This window comes from Rhinopithecus bieti, unplaced genomic scaffold (genome assembly GCF_001698545.2).
Source record: "Rhinopithecus bieti isolate Rb0 unplaced genomic scaffold, ASM169854v2 scaffold_759, whole genome shotgun sequence".
NCBI classification, from domain to species: domain Eukaryota; kingdom Metazoa; phylum Chordata; class Mammalia; order Primates; family Cercopithecidae; genus Rhinopithecus; species Rhinopithecus bieti.
Window position 1 is genome coordinate 1266684 of NW_016803631.1, and position 25117 is coordinate 1291800.

The 25117-nt window shown below is 39.3% G+C and overlaps 1 protein-coding gene across 1 annotated transcript in view; it reads right to left on the minus strand.

Moving 5' to 3' along the window:
* Positions 1–25117, minus strand: part of STXBP5L (syntaxin binding protein 5L) — a 461665-nt gene that overhangs the window by 346991 nt on the left and 89557 nt on the right. The window contains 1 exon segment of the mRNA XM_017891231.1: positions 23488–23588. Coding sequence (XP_017746720.1) covers positions 23488–23588 — 101 coding nt within the window.

Consider the following 25117-nt stretch of genomic DNA (forward strand, 5'->3'; position numbering starts at 1 on the left):
AATTAGAAAATGGACACATAGTTCCAACATTTTCTCCTTGGAATTCTCCAGTTTTTGTAATTAAGAAAAAATCAGGAAAATGGAGAATGTTAACTGACTTAAGAGCCATCAATTCAGTTATACAACCTATGGGAGCATTACAGCCAGGATTGCCTTCTCCTGCTATAATTCCAAAAAATTGGCCTTTAATAGTCATATATTTAAAAGACTGTTTCTTTACTATCCCTTTAGCTGAGCAAGACTGTGAAGGGTTTGCATTTAGAATTCCTGCAGTAAACAACCTGCAGGCTGCTAAGCATTATTATTGGAAAGTGTTGCCACAGGGCGTGTTAAACAGTCTATTTGCCAGAGGTATGTGGGGCAAGCAATTGAACCTACTGGTAAAAAATGTTCACAGTGTTACATTATTCACTATATGGATGATATACTTTGTGCTGCCCCCACTCGAGAAATATTACTCCAATGTTATGATCACTTGAAAAATTCAATTTCTCGCACTGGTTAATTATAGCTCCTGACAAAATTCGGACTACTACTCCTTACTCCTACTTGGGGACCTTAGTAAATGACACTACCATTGTGCCACAGAAAGTAACCATACATAGGGATAAATTAAACACATTAAATGATTTTCATAAATTACTAGGGGGGATATTAATTGGATATGACCTGCTCTAGGCATTCCTACATATGACATGAGTAACCTGTTTTCTATTCTTAAGGGAAATCCTAGTCTCACTAGCCCTCGGCAATTAACAAAGGAGGCAGAGGCAGAGTTACAACTGATTGAGAAGAAATCCATAAAGCTAAATAGAAATCCATAAAGATAAATAGAATAGATCCAGAGAAGACTCTAGATTTGCTCATCTTTTCAACTCAGCATTCACCTACTAGTGTTATTGTCCAAGAACAGGACTTAGTAGAGTGGCTTTTTCTTCCACATACTAATTCATGGATTCTAACTCCTTATTTAGATCAAATCGCTACTATGATAGGGATTGGGGGAACTCAGATTGTTAAATTGCATGGATATGATCCTGGAAAAATTATTGTACCTCTCACGAAGGCACCAATACAGCAAGCTTTTATAAATAGTCTTACTTGGCAAACCCATTTAGCTGACTTCGTGGGTATTCTCGATAATCATTTTCCTAAAATGAAGCTGTTTCCGTTTTTGAAATTAACTAATTGGATTCTCCCTAAAATAACTAAATTTAAGCCAATTGAAGGTGCTGAGAATGTTTTACAGATGGGTCTAGTAATGGTAAAGCTTCTTATTCTGGCTCAAAAGTAAAGTTTTCAGACACCCTATATTTCAGCTCAAAAAGCGGAGCTTGTAGCTGTAATTGAGCTATTGACTGCTTTAGATATGCCTATTAATGTGATTTCTGATTCTTCATACGTGGTTCATTCCACACAGTTAATTGGAAATGCTCAGTTATGATTTCATACAGAAGAACAACTGATGACTTTATTTATCCAATTGCAAACAGTGGTTAGGAGTAGAATGCACCCTTTTCATATCACTCACATTAGAGCTCATACATCTCCTCCAGGACCTCTGACTGCAGGGAATCAAATGGCTGATTGCCTAGTTGCTACTGCAATATCTAATGCTAGACACTTTCACAATTTAACCAGTGTTAATGCCTCTGGTCTCAAATGCAGATAGAGCATTACCTGGAAAGAAACTAAAGCTATTATCCAGTGATGCCCAACTTGCCAAATGGTACATTCCTCATCTTTTACAGGAGGAGTTAATCCTCGAGGACTGGAACCTAACTCTATTTGGCAAATGGATGTCACACATGTTCCCTCGTTTGGGAGACTAGCTTATGCACATGTATGTGTGGACACATTTTCTCACTTTGTCTGGGCTACATGCCAAACAGGAGAGTCTTCTGTCTGTATTAAACATCATCTTTTGCAGTGTTTTGTGGTGATGGACATTCCAGCTTCTATTAAAACAGATAATGCCCCAGGCTATACTAGCCAAACTCTAGCTACATTTTTCTATGTGGAATATTAAACACATTACTGGTATCCCATACAATTCTCAAGGACAAGTCACAGCAGAAAGAATGAATCTCTCCCTAAAACAGCAGTTGCAAAAGCAGAAAGGGAGAAACAATGATGGAACCCCACAGATGTAACTGAACCTAGCATTATTAACTTTAAATTTTTTGAGCCTGCCCAAAGGCCAGATGTTATCAGCAGCTGAACAGCATCTACAGAAACCAGCTGCAAAGACAGAAGCAGAACAACCGATTTGGTGGAGAGATCTGGTAACAAAAAGTTGGGAAATACGTAAATAACAGGGTAGACGTTATGCTTGTATTTCTCCAGGCAAAAATCAGCAGCCGATTTGGATACCATCAAGACACCTGAAACCTTATCATGAGCCAGATGCCAAGGAAGAGACTCTGGGCGGATCCTGAGGACCCCCCGGTTGCAGTCATGTCGAGACTGATGCTGAGGAGGACCCCAACTGTCACGAGCAACACCTGTCGAACACAGCCACCCACCTAGGGACAGATCAAGAAGCTGTCACAGATGGCAGAAGAAAACCTGAGGAAAGCAGGACAACCAGTCACAATGAATAATTTAATGGTAGCTATCATAGCAGTGATCACCACTGCCATGAGTATTCCTTCAATAAGGACTGGCAATAATGCCTGGATGCAATCACTCTATGACAAGTTACACATGCTTTCTGATCTCACTATTTACCATAATAAATCTGCTCCTATAATTGAGGCATATCGCCCTTAAACACCTATTCTGTAAACAGGATTGGACCCAGTTAGAAAAAATGAACGTACTTGTTTAGGAAGATTGCTTTGCAGAACAGGCAGAGGTGCTACACAACGATTCCTATGGAATATTTATTTATTAACTGGACCCCTAAGAGNAGGACAACCAGTCACAATGAATAATTTAATGGTAGCTATCATAGCAGTGATCACCACTGCCATGAGTATTCCTTCAATAAGGACTGGCAATAATGCCTGGATGCAATCACTCTATGACAAGTTACACATGCTTTCTGATCTCACTATTTACCATAATAAATCTGCTCCTATAATTGAGGCATATCGCCCTTAAACACCTATTCTGTAAACAGGATTGGACCCAGTTAGAAAAAATGAACGTACTTGTTTAGGAAGATTGCTTTGCAGAACAGGCAGAGGTGCTACACAACGATTCCTATGGAATATTTATTTATTAACTGGACCCCTAAGAGAATGCCTAGCTTGAATTGCACCTCTCAGTCTGCGTGCCAGGGCCACACTATGTTCAGATGATCTGAACAAAATGGTCAGATGGTAGAAATGATAAGAAGTATGGCAAAAGTTCCTATTATCTGGAACCATGGCAGTATAGCGGCACCTCAACCGCAAATGATATGGCCCGCTCTAGGAGTTAAACATAAGGATTTGTGGACACTATTAAATTCTCTTACAAAGATCAAAATTTGGGAAAGAATAAAAAGGCATCTAGAAGGACACTCTACAAACTTGTCTTTGGATACAGCAAAATTAAAAGGACAAATATTTAAAGCATCCCACGCACACCTGACCTTAATGCCAGGAACTGGAGTGCTTAAAGGAGCTCCAGACAAATTAGCAGCTAGTAACCCATTTAAATGGATAAAAACACTTGGAAGCTCTGTGATTTCAATGATGACTGTGCTTTTAATCTATGTTGTTTGTCTTTGTATAGTCTGCAGACGCGGATCCCGACTCCTGCGAGAAGTAGCTCACCGTGACAAAGCTGCCCTTGCTTTTATCTCTTTGCAAATCAAAGAAGGGAGACATGTTAGGAACAAGGCCCCCAAAATCTGGCCATAAACTGGCCCCAAAACTGGCCATAAACAAAATCTCTGCAGCACTGTGACATGTTCATAATGGCCCTAATGCCCAAGCTTGAAGGTTGTGGGTTTACGGGAATGAGGGCAAGGAACACCTGGCCCACCCAGGGTGGAAAACAGCTTAAAGGCATTCTTAAGCCACAAAAATAGCATGAGTGATTTATGCCTTAAGGGTATGTTCCCCTGCAGTTGACTAGTCCAATCTATTCCTTTAATTTGGCCCATCCTTTCATTTCCCATAAAGGATACTTTTAGTTAATTTAGTATCTACAGAAACAATGCTAATGACTGGTTTGCTATTAATAAATATGTAGGTAAATCTCTGTTCGTGGCTCTCAGCTCTGAAGGCTGTGAGAACCCTGATTTCCCACTTCACACTTCTATATTTTTGTGTGTGTGTCTTTAATTCCTCTAGCGCTGCTGGGTTAGGGTCTCCCCAACCAAGCTGGTCTCGTCACATCTCAATAGATACATGAGAAAGTATATGATAAAATTCAACACCCATTCAATGGTTTAAAATATATTTTTCCTATAAGCATATATACATATATCCTTATAGGAAAATAAGAGCAAAATAAACTTTCTTAATCTTACAAAGAACATCTACAAAAATCCTCCAGCAAACATCACACTTAAAGGTGAAGTAATGAAAACATTCCCCCTACAATCAGTAATGAGACAAGAAAACCACCATTCTTATCCATTTTAGTTAGTATTATACTGGAGGCCTACAGGGGACAAACTCAAAGGTAGTTTCCACAAGTCCCACCTCATAGTATTCTTGCCCATGAGTGTGCATGGGACCTGTGACTTGCTTTTAACTAACAGAATATGACAAAGGTCATGGGATATCACTTCTGTGATCACATATGATTATGACCTCTATCTTGTAAGGAAACTCACACCCTTATTGATTTTGAAGCAGCAAGGTGCTCTGTTGTGAGCTGGCTTATCGAGAGGGCATATGGCAAAAAACTGAGGATCGCCTCTGGCCAAACAGCCAGCAAAAAGTTTAGGCCCTCAATCCAACAACATGCAAGTTATGTGAATGCTACCAACAACAAAATGAGCTTGAAAAAAGATCCTTTCCCAGTCAAACCTCAGAAAATAGCACAGCCTTGGTCACAATTTTAATTTGTGAGACCCTGCAACTAAAAAGTCAGCTAAGAATATATATTTTTTAATTCTTAAATAAGCCAGGCATGGTGGCACATGCCTGTAGTTCCAGATACTTGGGAGGCTGAAAAAGAAGGATCCCTTGAGCCTCGGGGTTTGAGGCCAGCCTGAACAACATAGTGAGACCCTATCTCTGAAAAACATTTTTAAAACTTTTTGTAAACCCAAGTAAGCTATGACTAGTCTCCTAACCCGCTGAACTATGAGATAATAAATGTGTGTTAAGTCATTAAGTTTATGGTAATATTGTTACATAGCAATAAATAGTTCATGCAAGGTCCTACCCAGTGTAATATGGTAACAAAAACAAATAAAAGATGTGTGTGTATTTATATAATGTATAAATATGTATGAATATATTATAAAATATGTATCTGTAAGTACCATTTACAAAAGCATTAAAAAATATCAAATATTTATCAAAGAACTTAAAGCAGAGCTAACATTTGATCCAGCAATCCCATTACTAGGTATACACCCAAAGGAAAAGAAATCATTCTACCAAAAAGTCATCTGCCCTCATATGTTTAGTACAGCACTATTCATAATAGCAAGGACATGGAATCAACCCAGGTGTCCATCAACAGTGGATCAGTTAAAGAAAAGGTGGTACGTATACACCATAGAATACTATGCAGCCATAAAAAATAAAAAAATTCACAACCTTTGCAGCAACAAGAATTCAGCTAGAGGCAATAATCCTAAAAGAATTAATGCAGGAACAGAAAACAATACTACACGTTCTCACTTGAAAGTAGGAGCTAAACATTGAGCACACATGGACATAAACATTGGAAGAATGGACACTATGAACTGCTAGAAGATGGAGGAAGGCAAACTACATACTAGATGGAAAAACTACCTATTTGGTACTACGCTCACCACCTGGGTGACAGGATCCACAGCTCAAACCTCAGCATCACACAATATGTCCATGTAATAAACATGCCCATGCATCCTGTGTGCCTAAAAGTTGAAAAAAAGTTGAAAATTTTTTAAAAATCAAATATTTAAGACAAAACCTAAAAAAATGTGGAACACCTCTACAAAAAAATCTATAAATGTTACTTGGGGAAAGCAAAGACTGTAAGGAAACAAAGGAATATAACATATGTCCACAGATTGAATGAATCACTATTGTCATTGTCAATGACAGAGAGTCAATATTGCCATCTCCCATAGCCATGTCAGTTCTCCCAAAAATTATCTGTAGATTCAAGATAGTTCTAATCAAAATCTCACAAGGGTGTTTGTGGAATTTTTCAAGCCATTTCTTAAATAGAAATGCAAGGGCGGCTGGCAAGATGGCCAAATAGGAACAGCTCCGGTCTGCAGCTCCAAGTGAGATAAACACAGAAGGTGAATAATTTATGCATTTCGAACAGACGTATCCAGTTCATTTCACTAGGACTGGTTAGACAGTGGGTGCAGACCATCGAGGATGAGCAGAAGCAGCGTGGGGGTTGTCTCACCCAGGAAGTGCAATGGGTTGAGGAACTCCCTCCCTCAGTCAAGGGAAGCCGTGAGGGACTGTGCTGTGAGGAACAGTGCACTCCGGCTCAGATAATATACTTTCCAAAGTCTTCACAACCCGCAGACCAGGTGATTCCCTCCAGTGCCTACACCACCAAGACCCTGGGTTTCAAGTGCAAAACAGGGCAGCCATTTGAGCAGACACCGAGCAAGCTGCAGGAGTTGATTTTCATACCTCAGTGGCACCTGGAATGCCAGTGAGACAGAACCGTTCACTCCCCTGGAAAGTGGGCTGAAGCCAGGGATCCAAGTGGTCTAGCTCAGTGCATCCCAACCCCACGGAGCACGGCAAGCTAAGATCTACTGGCTTGAAACTCTTGCTGTCAACACAGCAGTCTGAGGTCGATCTGAAACATGTCATCTTTGTGGGGGGAGGGGCGTCCACCATTACTGAGGCTTGAGTAGGCGGTTTTCTGCTGACAGGGTAAACAAAGCCGCCAGGAAGTTCCACCTGGATGGAGCCCACCACAGCTCCACAAAGGTGCTGTAGCCAGACTGTCTCTCTAAATTCCTCTCCTCTGGGCAGGGCCTCTCTGAAAGACAGGCAGCAGCACCAGTCAGGGGCTTATAGATTAAACTCCCATTGTCCTGGGACAGAGCATCTGGAGAAAGGGGCGGGTGTGAGCACAGCTTCAGCAGACTTAAACGTTCCTGGCTGCTAGCTCTGAATAGAGATCTCCCAGCACAGTGCTCGAGCTTTGCTAAAGAACAGACTGCCTCCTCAACTGGGAGACACCTCCTAGCAGGGGTCAACAGACACCTCATACAGGAGAGCACCGGCTGGCATCTGACGGGTGCCCCTTTGGGATGAAGCTTACAGAAAAAGAAACAGGCAGCAATCTTTGCTGTTCTGCAGCAGCCACTGGTGGTACCCAAGCAAACAGTCTGGAGTAGACCTCCAGCAAACACCAGCAGACCTGCAGCAGACAGCCTGACTGTTAGAAAGAAACTAACAGAAAGAAATAGTATCAACATCAACAAAAAGGATATCCACACCAAAACCCCATCCAAAGGTCACCAACATCAAAGACCAAAGGTAGATAAATCCACAAAGACGGGGAGAAACCAGCGCAAAAAGGCTGAAAATTCCAAGAACCAGAACAACTCTTCTCCGCCAAAGGATCACAACTCCTCGCCAGCAAGGGAACAAAACTGCATGGAGAATGAATTTGATGAATTGACAGAAGTAGGCTTCAGAAGGTAGGCAATAACAAACTCCTGCGAGCTAAACGAGCACGTTCTAACCCAATGCAAGGAAACTAAGAACCTAGAAAAAAGGTTAGAGGAATTGCTAACTAGATTAACCAATTTACGGAAGAACATAAATGACCTGATGGAGCTGAAAAACACTGAACGAGAAGTTTTTGAAGCATACACAAGTATCAATAGCCAAATCAATCAGGCGGAAGAAAGAATATCAAGACTAAAGATCAACTTATGAAATACAGCGTGAAGACAAGATTAGAAAAAAAAGAATGAAAAGGAATGAACAAAGCCTCCAAGAAATATGGGACTATGTGAAAAGACCTAACCTATGTTTGACTGGAGTACCTGAAAGTGATGGAGAGAATAGAACAAAGTTGGAAAACACTCTTCAGGACATTATCCAGGAGAACTTCCCCAACCTAGCAAGACAGACCCAGGCCAACGTTCAAATTCAGGAAATACACAAAACACCACAAAGATACTCCTTGAGAAAAGCAACTCCAAGACACATAATCATCAGATTCACCAAGTTTAAAATGAAGGAAAAAATGTTAAGGGCAGCCACTGAGAAAGGTCAGGTTAGCCACAAAGGGAAGCCCATCAGATTAACAGCAGATATCTCTGCAGAAACCCTACAGGCCAGAAGACAGTGTGTGTGGGGGGGAATATTCAACATTATTAAAGAGAAGAGTTTTCAACCCAGAATTTCATATCTAGCCAAACTCAGCTTCATAAGCAAAGGGAAATAAAATACTTTACAGACAAGCAAATGCTTAGAGATTTTGTCAACACCAGGTCTGCCTTACAAGAAACCCTGAAGGAAGCACTAAACATGAAAAGGAACAACAGGTACCAGCAACTGCAAAAACATACCAAATTGTAAAGACTATCGACTCTACAAAGAAACTGCATCAACTAACGGGAAAAATAACCAGCTAGCATCATAATGACAGGATCAAATTCACACATAACAATATTAAACTTAATTGTAAACAAGCTAAATGCCCCGATTAAAAGACACAGACTGGCAAATTGGATAAAGAGTCAAGACCCATCAGTGTGTTGTATTCAGGAGACCCATTTCATGTGCACAGACACACATAGGCTCAAAATAAAGGGATGGAGGAATATTTACCAAGCAAATGGAAAGCAAAATAAAGCTGGGGTTGCAATCCCAGTCTCTGATAAAACAGACTTTAAACCAACAAAGATCAAAAGAGACAAAGAAGGGCATACATAATGGTAAAGGCATCAATGCAACAAGAAGAGCTAACTATGCTAAATATACTTGCACCATATACAGGAGCACCCAGATTCATTAAGCAAGTTCTTAGAGACCTACAAAGAGACTTAGACTCCTGCACAATAATAGTGGGAGGCTTTAACACCCCACTATCAATATTAGACAGACCAATGAGACAAAAAATTAACAAGGATGTTCAGGACTTGATCTCAGCTCTCAACCAAGTGGACCTAATAGACATCTACAGAACTCACCACCCCAAATCAAGAGACTATGCTTTCACCACAGCACCACATCACACTTATTGTAAAATTGGCCATACAACGGGAAGTAAAACACTCCTCAGCAAATGCAAAAGAACAGAAATCATAACAAACAGTCTCTCAGACCACAGTGCAATCAAATTAGAACTCAGGGTTGAGAAACTCACTCAAAACCACATAACTACATGGAAACTGAACAATGTGCTCCTGAATGACTACTGGGTAAACAACAAAATTAAGGCAGAAATAAAGATGTTCTTTGAAACCAATGAGAACAAAGATACACAACGTACCAGAATATCTAGGACACAGCTAAAGCAGTGTTTAGATGGAAATTTATAGCACTAAATGCCCACAGAAGAAAGTGGGAAAGATCTGAAATCAATACCCTAATATCACAGTTAAAAGAACTAGAGAAGCAAGAGCAAACATATTCAAAAGCTAGCAGAAGTCAAGAAATAACTAAGATCAGAGTAGAACTGAAGGAGATAGAGCCATGAAAAACCCTTCAAAAACAATACATAAATTCAGAAACGGGTTTTTTGAAAAGATCAACAAAATAGACAGATCACTAGCTAGAGTAATAAATAAGAAAAGAGAGAAGAATCAAATAGATGCAGTAAAAATGATAAAGTGGATATCACCACTGATCCCACAGAAATACAAACTACCATCAGAGAATACTATAAACACCTCAATGCAAATAAACTAGAAAATCTGGAAGAAATGGATAAATTCCTGAACACATACACCCTCCCAAGTCTAAACCAGGAAGAAGCTGAATTCTTGAATAGACCAATAACAAGTTCTGAAATTGAGGCAGAAATTAATAGCCTAACAACCAAAACAGTCCAGGTCATCATGGATTCACAGCTGATTTCTACCAGAGGTACAAAGAGGAGCTGGTGCCATTTCTTCTGAAACTATTCCAAACAATAGAAAAAGAGGGACTCCTCCCTAACTCATTTTATGAAGCCAGTTTCATCCTGATACCAAAACCTGGCAGAGACACAACAAAAAACGAAAATGTCAGGCCAATATCCCTGATGAACATCAACGCAAAAATCCTCAATAAAATACTGGCAAACCAAGTCCAGCAGCACATCAAAAAGCTTATCCACCAAGATCGAGTCAGTTTCATCCCTCAGAAGCAAGGCTGGTTCAACATATGCAAATCAATAAACATAATCCATAACATAAGCAGAACCAAATGACAAAAACCACATGATTATCTCAATAGATGCAGAAAAGGCCTTTGACAAAATTTGACACTCTTTCATGCTAAAACCACTCAATAAACTAGGTATTGATGGAACGTATCTCAAAATAATAAGAGCTGTTTATGACAAACTCACAGCCAATATCATACTGAATGGGCAAAAACTGGAAGCATTCTCTTTGAAAACTGGCACATGAAAAGGATGCCCTCTCTCACCACTCCTATTCAACATAGCATTGGAAGTTCTAGCCAGGGCAATCAGGCAAGAGAAAGAAATAAAGGGCATTCAAATAGGAAGAGGGAAAGTCAAATTGTCTTTGTTTGCAGATGACATGATTGTATATTTAGAAAACCCCATAGTCTCACCCCCAAATCTCCTTAAGCTGATAAACAACTTCAGCAAAGTCTCAGAATACAAAATCAATGTGCAAAAATCACAAGTATTCCTATACACCAATAATAGACAAACAGAAAGCCAAATCATGAGTGAACTCCCATTCACCATTGCTACTAAGAGAATAAAATACATAGGAATACAACTTACAAGGGATGTGAAGGATCTCTTCAAGGAGAGCTACAAACCATTGCTCAAGTAAATAAGAGAGGACACAAACAAATGGAAAACATTCCATGCTCATGGATAGGAAGAATCAATATTGTGAAAATGGCCATACTGCTTAAAGTAATTTATAGATTCAATGCTATCCCCAACAAGCTACCATTGACATTCTTCACAGAATTAGAAAAAAACTACTTTAAATTTCACGTGAAACCATAAAAGAACCCACATAGCTAAGACAATCCTAAGCAAAAGGAACAAAGGTGGAGGCACCATGCTACCTGACTTCAAACTATACTACAAGTCTACAGTAACCAAAACACCATGGTATTTGTAACACAACAGATATATAGACCAATGAAACACAACAGAGGCCTCAGAGATAACACCACACATCTACAACCATTATGATCTTTGACAAACCTGACTAAAACAAGCAATGAGGAAAGGATTCTCTATTTAATAAATGGTGTTGGGAAAACTGGCTAGCCACATCCTGAAAACTGAAACTGGACCCCTTCCTTACACGTTACACAAAGATTAACTCAAGATGGATTAAAGACTTAAACATAAGACCTAAACCCATAAAAATCCTAGAAGAAAACCTATTCAATACCATTCAGGACATAGGCATGGGCAACGACTTCATGACTGAAACACCAAAAGCAATGGCAACAAAAGGTAAAATTGACAAATGGGATCTACCTAAACTACAGAGATCCTGCACAGCAAAAGAAATTATCATCGGAGTGAACAGGCAACCTTCAGAATGGGAGAAATTTTTTGCAATCTATTCATCTGACAAAGGCTAATATCTAGAATCTACAAAGAACTTAAACATGTACAAGGAAAAAAACAACCCCATCAAAATGTGGGTGAAGGATATGAACAGACACTCCTCAAAAGAAGATATTTATGTAGCCAAGAAACATATGAAAAACAGCTCATTATCACCAGTCATTAGAGAAATGCAAATCAAAACCACAATGAGATACCATCTCATGCCAGTTAGAATGGTTATGATTAAAAAGTCAGGAAACAACAGATGCTGGAGAGAATGTGGAGAAATAGAAACACTTTTACCCTGCTGGTGGGAGTGTAAATTAGTTCAACCATTGTGGAAGACAGTGTGGCGATTCCTCAAGGATCTAGAATCAGAAATACCATTTGACTCAGCAATCCCATTACTGGGTATATACCCAAAGAATTATAAATCATTCTACTATAAAGACACATGCACATGTATGTTTATTTCAGCACTGTTCACAATAGCAAAGACTTGCAACCAACCCAAATGCCCATCAATGATGGACTGGATAAAGCAAATGTGGCACATGTACACCATGGAATACTATGCAGCCATAAAAAAGCATCAGTTCATGTCCTTTGCAGGGACTCGGATGAAGCTGGAAACCATGATTCTCGGCAAACTAACACAAGAACAGAAAACCAAACACTGCATATTCTCACTCATAAGTGGGAGTTGAACAATGAGAACACATGGACACAGGGAGGGGAATATCACACACCAGGCCTGTTGGGGGATGGGGGTCTAGGGGAGGAGATAGCATTAGGAGAAATACCTAATGTAGATGACTGATTGATGGGTGCAGCAAACCACCATGGCACATGTATACCTATGTAACAAACCTGCACTTTCTGCACATGTATCCCAGAACTTAAAGTATAATAAAAAAAAATTTAAAAAACAACAACAACAAAAAAACATAAATAAAAGAGGAAGGTGCTATGCTACCTGGGAGACACAAAACAATATGATGAGTCAGGCTATAGTGTGTATTTGGAAGATACAGAGAGTGATTGAGAGAGAGAGAGAATCAGAGATAGACAAAAAGAGATGTAAAGAGAATCAAAAAATAAGATTCTTTATAATTATACCAAATTATTGATATATTTTCTAAAGAAATAAATGTTACAAAAAATAGAAATGCAAAAGTTAAGTTTAAGAAAAAGAACTAAAATAGAATGGTTAATCAAATTGTGGAATATTCACGAAACAGAATACTACCTAACAATGAAAATAAATAAACTACAGCTAAATGCAACATGGATGAAACTCATAAATTTCCAGTGCTGAGCAAAGGAATCCAAAAGCAAGCAACTACATATACAGTATTCCATTTTTATACATGTCAAAAACAGGCAAAATTAATCTATAGAGTTGGAAATTAGGATACCTGGGAGTAAGTGACTGGAAGGTAACATACGGGAGTTTCTGTGATTCTAGTAAGTTTCTGTATCTTGATTTAGGTGTTTGTTATACAATGGCAAAGTTATTTCAAGGTGTCCACTTAAGATTTAAACAGTTTCCTGATGATTCAGTAAAATTTACACACAAACAAAAAAATAGAGGAAAGTCTATATAAAGAGTGATCCTTTATAATATATTATAAAGAGGGAAAAAAGCAAGACACAAAACTGTATAACATGCTACATTAACTTATACTATTAAATTAGTATAATTTGCCTGTTTTTTGACACGTATAAAAATGGAATAATATATATGCAGTTGTTTGCTTTCAGCTTCTTTTGCTCAGCAACGTATTTATGAGTTTCATCCATGTTGCATTTAGCTGTAGTTTAATTTTCATTTTATGTAGCATGTTATACAGTTTTGTGTCTTGCTTTCTTCCTTCTTTATAATATACTCTAAAGATCTTCCTAATTTGTTTAACAATATATTGTGTGTATATAAAATATATATAAATATATATGTATATTTTGTGTCTTGCTTTTTTCCCTCTTTATAATAAGTTATAAAGACCTTGCTAATTTGTTGAAAGGTCTTGCTAATTTGTTTAACCAAAAAAATATGATATTCTCTCTATATATTATATATATATGAAAATATATGATTTTCTATTTTACTTATGTATATATAAGAAATAAAATTATGTTACATATTGTATTTGCTTATATATGTACATAATGAATGTCTATAAAGAAACAATAAATTAATTACACTGTTTAGCTCTTTTGAGGGGAAATAAGTAAGTGTCCAGGGGACAGGAATAGAAGAAAGATCCTTTATTGTATATACGGTTGTACCGTTTGAATGTCAAACCCAGTAAATATATTAGTTATGCAACACTTTGAAAAGAATCAAAGCCAGTTCAAATTGCCTTTATAAAATAATATTTTAAATGTGGGTTATAAATTGGGTCTGCAAAAGCCAATTCAGATGGATCAAGTTTGCCAGAGATCTCATAAATTATGGAATTTTCAACAAAATATTGCTTCCTTTCAGTTTAACTAATATTTTCAGAAATTCTCTGATAATAAGTAGCAGAACACTAGAGTAAGAAAATTAAATATACATAAGTACAGATAATTTAAGGGTCTATATACATAGCCTACATTTGAATTTCACTCAAAAGCCATATAAAACAATTCTATGCTTTCTCCAGTACTACATACATTTATGATTGTGATAGCAAGGGCTGCTATGCCTAAAATATGAATGTTTTATTTTATTCACTACTAAGATCATGCATTACAAAAATCAAGACTTTTTTTTTCTTCCTTATTTAGGTTTAAAATTGTATTTATAAGAAGTCCAAGGATCATCCACCAGAAACAGAATATATAAACCTTACCAGATGCAATGGTTCATACTTGTAATCCTAATACTTTGTGAGGCCAAGGCAGGAGGATAGCTTGAGCCCAGTAGTTCAAGTCTAGCCTAGGCAACACAGTGAGAACCCCAGGCCAAGCACAGTGGCTCATGCCTCTAATCCCAGCACTTTGGGAGGCTAAGGTGGGAGGATTGCTTGAGCCCAGGAATTTGAAATCAGCCTGTGCAACATGGAGAGACTCTGTCTCTACAAAACAACAACAACAACAACAAAAATTAAAAATTAGCCAGGCATCGTAGTGCACACCTATGGTCCAGCTAATCAGGAGGCTAAGGTGGGAGGAGAGATTGAGCCCAGGAATCTGAAACCAGCCTGGGCAACATGGAGAGACTCTGCCTCTGCCAAAAAAAAAAAAAAAAAAAAAAAAACATTAGCCAGGCATCATAGTACACACCTCAGGAGGCTAAGATGGGAGGACTGCTCAAGCCCAGGAATTCAAGGTTGTAGTGAGCCATGCTCGTGCCACTGTAGTCCAGCTTAGGTGACAAGTGAGACCCTGTCTCAATAAAAGCATAGTAAGAAACCATCTCTACTTTAAAAAACAAATAGCTGGGCATGATAGCACATGCCCATAGTCCCAGCACTTAAGGAGGCTGAGGCAGGAGGACTTCTTGAGCCCAGGAGTTTGAGGCTGCAGTGAGCTATGCTCACACCATTGCACTCCAGCCTGGGAGAGAGAGTGGGACCCTGTCTCCAATAATAATACTCCAATAATAGTATAATAATAATAAAAGCCTATTACTTAACAATCTAAGACTGGTTGCTGCCTTCAAACATTGTAAGACTAAAGACTGTAGGTTCCTTAATAAAATAAGCTCAAATTTATAGTATAAATTCTATAAACCGAAACACATTTAGCATAAACATAAGCATACTTAGAAAATTTACATAATTACATGGCTAATATCAAATGTTTTGGAGTCTATCCCAAAAGATGCTTGATTAAATTCTCCTAAATGACCTGAACCTCCCATTCACCATACTTTGATAATTTCATCTCCTACAATAAGTTATGATCGTAATGAATATTCTCAAGTTATATGACAATATGTATGTATCTTTCTTAAGAGATAAATATCACATTTATCTTTAATGTAAGCATTAAAACATTTTCAAAGTTCCTGTGATTGAAACTTATCTCAAATCTGTCAGCTTGCTCTTTTATATTTCTACCAATTAATCTAATTCAGTTGAGATAATAAAATTACAATTGGAAATCATCAGTACTAATCAATTCTTCCTCCCAAAAGGCCATAAAAAGGGCCAGAACATTTCCTTCAACATTCCAATTGTGAGGGAGAAATAAAAACACTCTATCCAACCACATAAAAGTATACAGTCAGATCTACCCAACATATTAGAAGAAAAATCTTACCAGCAGAGAGAAAGAAAATCAACATGGTAATCTAAATGGGTAATATTTTACTGGTAAAGAAAAATAAATAGCGTAACAACTCTTTACTGATCTTAAATTTTTTTGATATTCTTGAAATTTCTGCTACATTACTTATTTTAAACTAAAATAACCAAAATTAGGACTAATCTAGAGAAATAAGTCCTATCTAGTTTCAAAATGTCTAAAATATAAATTCCCTTCCTCATAAAAAAAAAACAAAAAAAAAAACTAAGTACAGAGATTTGAGGCAAGATAGTTGACTAGAAGTGGTTAATGAGCACCACTCTCATGGAGAGAAAAAACAGTGGTGAATGGACGCTAGCTCTTCAACCAGAACATCCAGGTAGAAACATGGGGATTTATCAGAGAAACAGCATCACCCACAGTGAACAGAGAAGAGCAAGACAGGACAATTGCCCATTCAAAAGTGGCATGGAGCCAGGGAAGTCCTTGCACCACAGGGAACAGTGAGTGAGTGACAGTCCCCAGGGGTTCACACTTCTGCCATGGACCTTGGCATCCTTGGACTCAGGATCCCATTTCTCATGATCCCCGCAACCAGGGCCTCCAGACTCCCAGGAGTATTGGATCCCCAGGCACCTCAACACCAGCAGCTGCGGCTCTAGCAATGGAGGAGGCCAGGCTCCCTCACATGTCCCCAGGAAAGAGGATGAATTCATGTGGCTGAAGAGTAACAAGGCCCACCGGCCTGGGACACTAGTGAGGCCACCGCAGTCCTATCAGAATTCTCAGATCAGGAGCAGCTCTGTGCTTTTCTGGGACAAGCTCCCAGAGGGAGAGGCAGACCACATCCACAACCCTCCCTCCTGTTTGACCTCAGGCTGGGGAGTGTACGCAGTGATTAGGGGCAATGTAGACACCCAGTACAAGGCAGCCACCTTAAGGAAAAGTAGCCAGACTGTTTTCCACATGTGCCCCCACCCCTGCTACTTCTCACTGAGCAAGGCCTCCTGACCTAGAACCTCAGTCACCCCACACTGGGCTCTTGGGCCATTACCAGCTCTCCACTTCCCTGGGACAGAGCTTTCAGAGGGAGAGGCAGGCCACCTTGTTTGTTGCTCTACAACCTTCCCTCCTGATGTTCTCAAGATCAGGAGGGTACACAGTGATTAGGGACTACCATGAACCCCTAGCACAGTGCAGCCACCTTACAGAAAAGCAGAAAACTGTTTTCTACATGGGTCCCCAACCCTGTTATGCTTCTCTGGGCAGTGGCTCCCTACTGGGGTCTCCAGCCACTCCCCACCTAGGCTCTCAGGCTAGTAGCAGCTCTGTGCTTTTCTGGGACAGAGCTCACAGAAGAAGCAAGCAAGCCACAATTTTTGCTACCCTGCAGCCCTTGCTCCTGTTGCCCTAGAGACTGAGAAGAAGTATAGTGGTTGGGGACCGATAGAAACCTCTAGCACAACACAGCCACTTTATGGAAAAGCAGCCAGACTTGTCCACATGCCTCCACTACTCTTCACTGGGTAGTGCCTCTTGACCTGGGCTCCCAGCACAATCACCCTGCCCTGCCTGAGCACTTCAGTAGGTGGTAGCTCTCCATTTCACTGAGGAGGAAATCCCAGAGACAACCCACAGCCCTTCTACCATTGCAGCTGCAGTGATACTGCACTTACTGCCCTCAGGCTGGGGAAGGAATAAAGGGCCTGGTTGTTACACTGGAACCTATATCACACTGAAGTCACAGTACAGAGAGTAGCCCAGTCTGTCTTCCCCTTGAGTTCTCACTCCCAACTTCACCAAGCAGCGTCCCTGGGTTGGGACAGCAGAACAGCCTCATCCTCAGCTGAACATTCCCACTGCTGATGGCTTTGTGTTTCCCTGGGGCGGGGCTCCCAGAAGGAAGCAAAAGCCTCCCTGCTACTGCCTTGGCAGCAGTTCTGCCCTTGCCGCCCTTGGACTACAGATGAAACAAAGAGCCTGAGGACTTTATTCACACTGCTAGCATAACACAGTCACTATAAAGAGACAAGCCCAGTTTCCTCTTTGTGAACCCTCCAGCCCCTCCTCTTCACCAAGCAGGGCCCCCAGCTCAGGCCAGCAGTGCAGGCACCACCCCCTCGGGTGAACATCCTCAGTAGCAACGTTCTGTGTTCCCTCAGATAGAGCTCCCAGAGGCAATTGAAAGCCCCTCTGCCACTGCCACTGCAGTGGTACTACCCTGTCTGCCCTTGAAACAGGAGGAATGTTCCTTTATCCCCATCACAGTACATGTGACAGCGGTGTGGCTTGCTTCTTCTGTGCCCTGCTGCTCAAACCCCTAGGGGGTAGTATGCAGATGGGCAGATCATGGGGAGTGTTTTGGAGCTTTGACCCCTGGCAGTGTCTAGGGTTGAGTGCTTACAGCTCCCAAAGCTCCAGTGGGTGTGTGTTACAGTGGGCTGTTACAGTGGGCTCTTTCAGTTTTGCTGTCTGCAGGTGGCTTATGTTAATCAGCTCAGTTAGACCCTCTGCCTTATGGCAAGGACAGAGGGCTTTCTGTATCCCAGGTTCTTGCTCTAGCATACCAGAAAAATCAGATGACAAGTGGGCTTGGAGGATGGGTACAAAGTTTTATTGAGTGGTGGAGGTAGCCCTCAGTGAGGTGGATGGGGAACAAAAGGGGAGGTGGAGTGGGAAGGTGGCCTTTCCCTGGAGTCCAGCCCCAACTGAATTCTGCATCATCCCACCTTGATGGCCTGCCGGTGTCTGCTGGTGTCTGTCAGTGTGCTCTTCTGCTCCTTTTGATGTTCAGCCACTTGTGTGTGTCATGCCCGCTAAGGTCTCTCAGGTTTATATGGGCACAGGATGGGGGCATGGCAGGCCAGAGTGGTCTTGGAAAATACAACATTTGGGAGCAAAACAGTAGTGCCTGTTCTCACATATGTCCACAGGCAAAGGGCTGAGAGTGAAGCCCTTGCCAGGGACACCACCCTTCTCTACCCGGCATTTCTCTGCCCCCCCCCACCCCCCTTCCCCATATCAACCTCAGACTGAGAAAGCAGCAAAGATCTGAGTGCTTTAACTACACCTTGAACAAACTACAGCTGCCCTAAGGAGAAGAGGCTAGTCTGTCTCCCCCATGAGCCCTCCATCCCCCCTGCTTATCACCAGGCAGTGCCCCCCAAGCTTGGGCCCATAATACAGCCACCTCACACCAGGCTGACTCCACTGTCAGCAGCTCTGCATTTCTCTAGATAGAGCCCCAAGAGACAAGTGAAAAGTCCTCAGCCACAGTCACTGACCTTGGCAAGTTTCCTTCCCCTCTTGTCTCCAAGCAAGGTAAGGAACATAAAGCCTGAGCTTGCCCCAGGGCTGTGGTGTACAGCCTGGGAGTACCAAGAAATGACATGTAGCCAGCACTCAAGTGGGAGAGGAGCCCACTTTCAGAACACTAAGAGACTGCAGTTGAGAAGAAATAGAGGTGCCACATTGCTGAGCAAAGCCTGCATACTGGTCATTATGCTTAAGTAGCATCTACTGGATCACAACCCAAAAATATTTTTCAACATCAAAATCATTTTGCTAATATATCTACCTCCCTGTGAAACCAAGGACAAGAACTCAGCTACAAATAAATGTCCTGCATAAAGTCTCAGTCCTCTGAAAACATCCAGAAAGGAAGTCAACTGACTATACTCAAATTACACCACAGTTGATGGAAAATCAGCCCACACAGACCCAGCACAACAACTCTGGCAACTCAAAAATCCAGAGTGTCTCCTTTCCCACAAATAGTCACACTAGTTCCCCAGCAAGAATTCTTAACTAGACTGAAATAGCAGAAATAGAATTCAGAATCTAGATAGAAATGAAGATCACGAAGATTCAGGAGAAAGTGGAAACCCAATACAAGGAATCTAAGGATTATAATAAAATGATACAAGAACTGATAGATGAAATGGCCATTATAAGAAATATTCGGCCGGGTGTGGTGGCTCATGCCTGTAATCCCAGCACTTTGGGAGGCCAAGGCAGATGGATCATGAGGTCATGAGATTGACCATCCTGGCCAACATGGTGAAAGCCCAACTACTAAAAATACAAAAATTAGCCAGGCATGGTGCCGTGCACCTGTATTCCCAGCTACTCAGGAAGCTGAGGCAGGAGAATCGCTAGAACCAGAGAGGCAGAGGTTGCAGTGAACCAAGATTGTGCCACTGCACTTCAACCTGGGCAACAGAGAGAGACTCCGTCTCAAAAAAAAAAAAAAAAAAAGACTCAAACTGATCTGATAGAGTAGAAAACACACTACAAGAATTTCATAATGTAATTGCAAGTATCAACAAAAGAATAGACCAAGTTCAGGAAAGAATCTGAGAGCTCAATGACTGGTTCTCTGAACTAACTTGGTCAGAGAAAGAAAATGAACAAAACACTAAAAAAATAAGGGATTATGTAAAGAGACCAAATCTACAATTCACTGGTGTCCCTGAAAGAGATAAGGAGAGAGCAAGCAACTTGGAAAATATATTTCAGAATATCATCCATGAAAACATCCCCAGCCTCACTAGAGAGGCCAAAATACAAATTCAGTGCCAATGTGAGGTACTACACAAAAGACCATGGCCAAGACACATAATCTTCAGATTCTCCAAGGCTAAAATAAAAGGGAAAAAGTGAAAGGCAGCTGGAGAGAAGGAGCAAGTCACCTACAAAGGAAACCCCATTAGGCTAACAGAGGACCTTTCAACAGAAACCTTACAAGCCAGAAGAAATTGGGGGTCTATATTCAGCCTTATTAAAGAAAACAATTTCCAAGCAAGAATTTCATATCCAGCCAAACTGAGCTTCATTAGCCTCATAGAAATTAGATCCTTTCCAGATAAACAAATGCTAAGGGAATTCATGACCACCAGACCTGCCTTACAAGAAGTCCTGAAAGGAGTACTAAATATGGAAAGCAAAGACTGTTATAAGCTACTACAAAAACACACTTAGGTATAAAAACTATTGATCCTATAAAGCAACCACATGAACAAGTCTGCACAATAGCCAGCTAGAAACATGATGAAAGGATCAAATCCATACATACCAATATTAAACTTGAATGTAAATGGGCTAAATGTTCCAATTAAAAGTCACGGAGTGGCAAGCTTATAAAGAAGCAGGACTGAATGGCATGCTGTCTTCAAGAGGCCCATCTCATATGTAATGACACCCATAGACTCAATGTAAAGGGATAAAGGAAAATCTAACAAGCAAATGGAAAACAGAAAAAAGCAGGGGTTGCTATTCTAATTTCAGACAAATCATACTTTAAACCAACAAAGATCAAAAAAGACATGGAAGGACATTACATAAAGGTAAACGGTTCAACTAAACAAGAATACCTAACTTTCCTAAATATATATGCACCCAACACAGGAGCACTCAGATTCATAAAGCAAGCTCTTAGAGACCTATGAAGAGACTTAGATTCCCAACAATAATAGTGGGAGACTTCAACACCCTACTGACGGTTTTTAGATAGACCATCCAGTCAGAAAATTAACAAAGATTTCCAGGATCTAAACTTAACACTTGACCAAATGGAACTATTAGACATCTACAAAATGCTCTACCCAAAAGGAACAGAATATACTGTCTTCTCATCTGCACATAGCACATGCTCTAAAATCAACCACACAATTGGACATAAAACAATCCTCAGAAAATCTAAAAAAAATGAAACCAGACCAACCACACTCTCAGGCCATAGTGCAATAAAAATAAAAATAAATACTAAGAAAATCACTCAAAACCATACAATTGGATGGAAATTAAACAACCTGGTCCTGACCTTTGGGTAAACAATGAAATTATGGCAGACATCAGGAAATTCTCTGAAACTACTGAGAACCAAGAAAACATACCAGAATTTCTAGGACACAGTGAAAGTAGTGCTAAGAGGAAAGTTTATAGTGCTAAAGGTCCACATCAAAAATTCATAAAATCTCAAATTAGCAACCAAACATTACACCTAGAGAAACTAGAGAAACAATACAAAACAAACCCAAAGCTAGCAAAAGACAAGAAATAACTAAAATCAGAGCTGAAATGAAGGAAACTAAGATGCAAAAAAAACATACAAAAAGATCAATGAGTACAAGAGTTGGTTTTTTGACATAAGAAATATGATAGACCACTAGCTAAGCTAATAAAGAGAAGAAGAGAGAAGATCCAAATAAACAATCATAAGCACCAAAAAAGACATTACCACCAGCCCCACAGAAATATAAAAAACCCTCAGAGACCACTATGAACACCTCTATGCACACAGACTAGAAAACCTAAAAGAAATGAATATATTCCCGGAAACATACAAACTCCCAAGATTGAGCCAGGGAGAAATTGAATCCCTGGACAGATCAATAAAGAGTTCCAAAATTAAATCAGTAATAAAAAGCCTACCAACCATAAAGGACCCAGGACAAGAATGATTCACAGCCAAATTCCACCAGATGCATAAAGAATAGCTTGTACCATTCTAACTGAAACTACTCTAAAAAAATTGAGGAGGAGGAACTCCTCTCTGACTCATCCTGTGAGGCCAGCTTCATCCTGATACCAAAACCTGGCAGAAATACAACAAAAAAATCTTCAGGCCAATATCCTTGATGAACACAGATGTAAATTTCTCAACAAAATACTAGCAAACTGAATCCTGCAGCACATGAAAAAGCTAATCAATCACACTCAAGCAGGTTTTATCCTGGGATGCAAGGTTGGTTTAATAATCACAAATAAATAAATGTGATTTACTATATAAACAGAATTGAAAACAAAAACCATATGACTATCTCAATAGATGCAGAAAAGGCTTCTGGTACAATTTGATGTCCTTCATGTTAAAAACCCTCAACAAACTAGACATTGAAGGAACATATTTCAAAATAACAAGAGCCATCTATGACAAACCCATAGCCAACATCATATTGAATGGGCAAAAGCTGGAAGCATTCCCCTTGAAAACCAAAACAAGACAAGGATACCATCTCTCACCATTCCTAGTTAACATAGTACTGGAAGTCCTAGGCAGAGCAATCATGCAAGAGAAAGAAATAAAAAGCCTGTAAATATTAATACGAAGAAAGGAAGTCAAACTATCTCTCTTTGAAGATAATGATTCTATACATAGAAAATCCCATAATTTCAGCCCAAAAGTTCCTTAAGCTAATAAACATTGCATTAGTAGGTGACTGGATCTATATCAATTATGCATTTTCTACAAAAAAGAAACCACTATGAAAGTAAGCATAAACATTAAATTATTTCTAGCTGTTGAGATTATGAGGGAAAAAGCCTGTCAAGTTAACAAAAACTTGCTCAGGAAATAATTTTGTTGTACATTAAGAAATTGTTTAATCCACAGGTTCTTACCGTTCTCGGTTAAATTTAAGAGAATGGAGAATGGCTGGCCTTTTTTGTCTAAGGTTCCACAAATGAAGTGTATCATCTGAACTTGCACTGACCAAGGCACCCTAGAAGAAAAAAAATATAAAGTAAGTGTGTGATTTACTTAATTAAGGGTTTTTGTGAAGCACAAACAAGCTAATTTACTCAATTTTTTTACTACCTGAAGAGTTACTTGTGTCTATATAACCCAGAAATATCAGGAAGGATAGGTGCATAAACTTCAATCAGGAAGGGTAAGAATGCTGAAAGTAGAAGAGGAAACTGACCCACTGCATTTCGACGGTCAGAAAGACTAGCTTAAGGAATATTTATTTACCAATAGAGAGGATTAATTATTATAGCATCATTATTATCATTAAAGGTTTTTCTTTGGGAAAAAATAGTTTAGGGATTTTTTTTCCTACTATTTACACATATACTACATAGCCTTACAGAGAAGCAAATATTCAATGCAGTCTTACAAAATTGAATACAGGTTATATAAAAATTCTCCTTTGCAAGAATTTTCTGTATATTTGGAAAGTGTATATTCTTCCTAAAAGTATATTTGGTATAATTTAATTTGCTTCTTATAGCCTAAGAAGCTTCATCAATAGTAAAGGAAAATATCCATAATAAAAGAAAACATTTCTCCAACTAGAATTTAGTATAACTATAAAATTATACTAAGATTCTTTTTATACAGCACCGCCAAATACAAATGAATCCTATTTCATATACAATAGGATATTTTCTACCTCTTAATGTGGCAGAAAGCATATGGACAGATAATAACTATTTGTATGACTTTGCTTATATGCTTAAACTACTTATTTTACTGGGTTAAATCAGATCATTTAAAAATGTTAGAACTTTTACCATAATGACAGTTGACCAGCTGAAAATGTCGATGCTTATCCATTAATGGATCCTAAATCCAGAGCATTAAATGTGTTCTCTAAGAGTGATCTTTCAGAACCTTGGTTGTCCTGAGATACCTAAAAGGCTTTTTATATTTTCCAAAGTACTTTGTTAGAAGTAATCTCTTATAGTTTACAGTATCAATCACAGATATCCCAATCAGATGCTAGGAAGAACTATATTGAAATCGCTAGCATTTATTTCTTCTTTCTGAATTAGAAGAGAGAAGACAGGAATCTAAATGCCCTTCTATAACAATTTCTAAGCCAAAAAAATGCTCATGTGTCCTATGATGGGTCTCTTTATATTGGGTACCAGTGATTTTAGTCTCAGAGAGGAATGGCTTTATAAAAATAGAAACATAATCAAAGATCATATTCACAAAAATATTTAGAAATTTGTATGATTTGCATATTTATATCTAATTACCTATATACATGTTCAAAGATGTATATATTGATATATATATCTTAACATGAACTCAGATAATTTCCTGCCATGAAATAGGAGGTATTCTATATATGCCTTGAGAATTTTTGTGTTTGTTTGCCTGTTTTATTTGTATATTGTACATATGCTTCCTATAAACCAACTAGAAATCTATTAGGATTCCTTGAAAGCATTTGATGAGCTACTAGTCTCATTTCCTAGAGAGGTGGAAGTTCACCTGAGATACGGTGAGGATAGAACATGC